This window comes from Myotis brandtii, unplaced genomic scaffold, assembly GCF_000412655.1.
Source record: "Myotis brandtii unplaced genomic scaffold, ASM41265v1 scaffold17, whole genome shotgun sequence".
In the NCBI taxonomy this organism is placed as follows: Eukaryota; Metazoa; Chordata; class Mammalia; order Chiroptera; family Vespertilionidae; genus Myotis; species Myotis brandtii.
The window spans coordinates 6075604-6080895 of record NW_005356259.1 but is presented as its reverse complement, the minus strand read 5'-3'; the positions used below and the strand labels follow the sequence as shown (position 1 = coordinate 6080895).

Sequence of the window (5292 nt, the reverse complement as noted above, 5' to 3'; positions counted from 1 at the left end):
TTTTTTTTTTTTTTTTTTTTTTTTTTTTGTCTTTTTACTTTCCAACACTGTCTACCACAGCTAGAGCACAAGACTTGTATCATCTACTTTCTGCCTTGAGATTGATTGCCTAGTTTTGGAACCTGAATCCTCCTCCTCCTTTTGGCTAGGTGAGTTGGCAAGTGTTTTTTAAGATCTTGTAATTGTAAAATGGGTAAAATAATAGTACCTTCTCATGGGTATTTGTAAACATTAAATAAATGAGTATATGTGAAGCTCTTAGTAGCACTAAATAAATGCTAGCCATTTGATATCAACTTCCAACTGCACATCTATCATAAAACATACACCAATGACTATTGCCTAGAACATCATTAATTATTCTTCTGCTCATGTTCAAAACTTCCTAAATCTTACCCCATGTTGTTGTCTTTCTAATAATCTCTTGTTAATCCCATAGTTTTGGCACATACTCTATTTTCCTTATTTCTTCTTTACAACATTTAATTGCACTCTCACAACTTTTTCCATAGCATTTATCAGCCCTTTCATGCCTTTATTGCAGCCTCCTTTGAACTTCTACAATTCCATGGTACTACAAAATCCAACTCAAATTTCACTTTCTTCCTGAAGTTTTTGAATATGCTGAGAGCTCTCTTTCTAAATAGCATTTATTTTTTCTATGTTATACACTTTAAAATTCATTTATGAGTCTCAATAGGTCTCTCTCTATTTTATTTATAATATGCTTTCCCCCAGTTAAGTCATAAATTTGTTGAGATAAATTTCATTTTATTCTTTCTTAGTCTCTATACAAAAGCAAATTTTTGATTCTCAAAATTCTTATTTCCTCAGGGTTAGCTATTATGAACATGAGATAAATACTGAACAATTAAAATAGATGCAAGTAGTTTGCATGCCACCTAACAAAGGTTCTATATGTACTACTATTACTGAATAAATAAATAATCATATTACTGATGATCAATAATCAGCTACTGATTGTCAATTATGTATTAGAAAAAATAGTCTTGGTCTAAAATGCTCTGCAGTGGGACATTATTGTGACATTTCTATTCTGGAAACTTTTCCAAAAGGTAAGTTGTAGTTTCTGTGTTAGCACACATGCTGCATCTGTTCTTTCCGCACAGAAATCCAGACGGGGGTGCAGATGACAGAGCAGGAAGGATATTAAGCAATGGCGATCCCATCTCACAGTCACATAAGCTTCATCTCACTGAGACCTATCTGTCTCTATCAAACCACATCAAAAGTAATGTCAATAAAATTGGGAATTCCAAAGAAGTGGATGACATTCAATTTATAATATTTTAATTAAATTCTCAGGGCTGAAGACTTATGATCTGTTAGCAATAGGAAAGCCACAAACCTCAATATTAGTATGGAGCAAATATAGCATGCAAGTACAGGAACTATAACCTAAAAAATGTCCTATTTTTTCCATAAGACAGCAGCTGTAATGGAACAGTGAGGTTATTTATTTTAACTCTATAATTTTTAGCTAAAGAAAGGAATAGAAAATAGTAATTGTCATAATCAGAAATAGATTTAAAATGAATTCTTCATATTAGTCAATTAAGTCAATGCTTCTGTGAAATGAAATGGTATTTATTTATATTCCTCGTAAGAGGAAGATGTCAAATATAGATAAATGGATGAGGAAGATAAAGGCCTTGGCAGTAACAGAAATTTCAGTATGAATTCGTAGGTATAGCCCATTTTATGATTTAATTCTTATTGTTCTCAATTGTGCACTGTGCTTATTAACCCTCTGTCTAGGCCATTGACATCTAATCAGGCTGAGAACTGAGGCCAGTACTCAGACATGTTTTATTTGGCCAGAATTATGTTTTGAAAAAAGAAAAATACATGTATTCAGGTAGGGCACACATTCTCACATTCACAATAGTTCCTGTTCATTTTCTCTTGTTCTTCACAGCTTCACTTTTTCTTTTTTCTTTCTTTCTTTTTTTTTTTTAACTCTGTCTCCAAACTTCTGAAACTGTTTGAATTTGCCATCCTGGGTTTAGGACTCCAACAGGTCGGTATGTCCTTATCCTAGTCTTTCTCTCTCTATCAGTTGAAGATGGTGCATGTGAAGCTAAGGAACTAGGGTGGGAAATTAATTCTAGTTTTTTGTGCAAACCTATCTATTGAATTACTCTAACTAGGTTACAACTACTCTGCTGTTGCATATACACTGGCATATGTCCTATATAACATTTCTGAAAGCATTTTCTAAAACATAAAGCTTTATAAATAGGAAATATTACACATATTGTAAAAAAAAAAAACCCACAGTAGTTTACCAAATAAAAAATAGCTATCAGTTTTACCAAAAATTTCTGATCCATTATTAAACATAATTATGTTTAAATGACTATGTATATATGTTTATATATTAATATTATACATGTTCTATATTATATATTATACATACACATTTACTTTTCTCAGTTTTAACCAAGATATTTTTATACAATTACCTATTTTTTATTCAAAAGCATACTTTTTTAGACATAAACAATTATTTCAACTTACCTGTGTACCTATGAACAGCTTTTATCAGAATTTGAATATTTGTACCTAAGGTAGCAATTCACTTATGGTAAATATACTTTTAACATTTCTCTATTGTGTACAGTTGTGGTAGCCCATAATCACTTTTGTCCTGAGGACACAAAGTTACCAGTTACCATAAAATATTAAACAGGTACCCAAAGCAAATAAGGGACAGAAGATAGAATGAATCAGGCTGACAAAAAATATCCTTTTGACTACTTGTACCTTTTTAATTGTCTTCTCAATAAGTAAGTCTCCGACTGGCATTAGAATACCGCCAAACACAGCCAGCACTGCGCCAATGACAGCGCCAGTAATGAGCCCACAGTTCCGATCACAGCCCATTTTTCTTGTTCAGGGAAAAAGTAAAGGTTCGGCACCTGCTCCTTTCAAACTCCCGGGTTCCAAGAACTCTGGTTCTGTCATTAGGAAGAGATCATAAAACAGACGCTTAAATATCAATACAAACAGATCAAAGTACAAGAAAACACATTATGAAACAGATTATTTTCCCAGTTATCAATAAACAAGTGCTTTCCTTTTTTTTTTTTTTTTAAAGAAACTGATTTTCTAGATCAGGTCCTCCCCTTTCTTGCCTTTTACTATCTACCAGGGGTAGAAATTAAAAATATTGTCATATGCAGCATTTAAAAAAATTCTCCCCTTAGTTTTCTTCTTATGGATAATTAACATGAAAATCTTATCTAAGGAGAACATGCTTACTGTGCTCTCACCCTAATCTACCTTCCCCCAGTCTGTGACAGTTGCATCCTTACCCTGTAGTGGCTTATCCACTCAGACACACCTGCCACACTCTGTCTGGAGTTTTCCTTCAAACCGAATGTGAGTGGGCTGATGTCTGCTCCATCTAAGAGCTAAGCAAGTGTGGTAACATGTTCTCTTTACCTTATTCACAAATGAACAGCAAGATATGGATTTTATGAAAAGTGATTTGATGTGTCTCAGAAAGAATCAATTCTTCTAGGCATTGTCAGCTATCTGTTAAAACAAAAAAAGAAGCATGGATAAATTGGGGAAATACAATATTACAAAATGAATACTAGAATACTAATATCACCAAGATTATCATTGCTATGAAAAGAAAATCCCATTTTCATGACTGCTGAACTTATGCCTAAATTGTTTCTTGAATTGTTGAAAACATTGAAATATTTTAAAGAAACGTCCTTTACTTTCAATTTTATTGTTAATTATTGACTTTTGGATACACTAAAGGTGCAAAGAATTTGAAGAAATTATATCATGTAAATGATGCCTAGTTTTAATGCTAAGCATTGCTTTGTTACTAGTCTCAAATAATTATTTTGTACATATTCACATTATATTGTAATATTATATTGTCATGGGCAACTGATCCATGCCAACTGTTAAAATGAACTTGTTTGTGCCAGTATGTATTTCACCTAGTCAATTTTTTGGTATCTTTCTACTATGTGTTTATTTCATAAAAATTGGAAGAAAATGATTGGTGGAGTGAATGGTTCCTCTTGTAACAAAGTTAATAAGAACCTATTACTTCTAATATTTGAAAGTACATGCTATTATGATTGTAATAGCATTTAAAGAATGTTTTTCATTGATTTCAGAGAGGAAGGAAGAGGGAGAGAGAGATAGAAACATCAATGATGAGAGGGAAACATTGATCAGCTGCCTCCTACCTACCCCCTATTGGGTATGGAGCCTGCAACCCAGGCATATGCCCTGACTGAAATGGAACCATGACCTCCTGGTTCATAGGTCTATGCTCAACCAAGCCATGCCATGCCATGCCAGCAGGGCTCTAACAGCATTTTTTAAAGTGGGGTTGACCGAACATTAGTGAACAGTCAGAATGCTTTGTAGCTTGTAAACAAATATTCTCTACTTCAAAATGCCTATGGCCAAGGAAAACATACATACCAACAGAACATAGGGTACAAAAAAAGATACACGCACAACATATTTTTGTCAACACTTTAAATGTAATAATAAAAATTATATTTTGTTAGGGTCTCAGATTTTCTTCCGCAGTTTTATTGCAACAGTTGTACAAGTCTTATGATTTTATTAATATATATTTCTACTGTAGAACCATTTAGTTTTTCAAAAGTATTATTTGCATAGCTAAGAAAATAATGGTAAGACAATAAAAAGAATAAGACTTTTTTCCCCAAATGGGGAAAGATAAATTTTACAAAAATTTTCCGTGGCAATTTTATTTATTTATTTTACTTCTTCTTATCCATTGTGATCTCTCTATATACCTTCTTATACCTAGGATACTTCCCCGGTAGTCAGGATGCAACAAACTCATTCATACCAGGGTTCTGGTGGTTAAGAGGCTTGAGTCATGAGTGTCACGTGTTTTTTTCAAATATAAAAGGAAAAAACACATAAGCCTACACTTGACATTTTTCCTGCGGAATTTCGTGTCACTGAGCAAGTGGGTTGGCTTTTTTATTAACTGCTTGAGGTAGAGTGTGAAGATAGTTTTCTCTCTCCTCTAAAATCATACAACATGCTACCAAATATGATGTTGGCTGTGCTTGTCATAATACAATAGACCAAGTTATTTAAAGTTTATAATAAGGACTGGATAACATCAAGTAGAATTACTTTGCAAAGTATAACTAAACAGCATCTTAAACTTGTCTTGAAACATAATCTTGTAAACAACCATAGTAATTGGTAAGCATAGAAATCATCCTGCAAATAAATAACCCTATTCAA

At 32.9% G+C, this 5292-nt stretch overlaps 1 protein-coding gene across 5 annotated transcripts in view; it reads right to left on the bottom strand.

Moving 5' to 3' along the window:
* CD36 (CD36 molecule (thrombospondin receptor)) overlaps positions 1-5292 on the bottom strand; it is a 60173-nt gene that overhangs the window by 28297 nt on the left and 26584 nt on the right. For all 5 annotated transcript variants that reach the window (XR_001361415.1, XM_005862925.2, XM_005862924.2 and 2 more), the window contains 2 exons: positions 3469-3561; positions 2788-2981 (listed from right to left, as the gene is read on the bottom strand). Coding sequence is in view for 4 of the 5 variants with exons in the window: in XM_005862925.2 (XP_005862987.1) it covers positions 2788-2907 (120 nt within the window). In the remaining variant the exon portion in view is untranslated. The remainder of the gene's footprint in view (positions 1-2787; positions 2982-3468; positions 3562-5292) is intronic.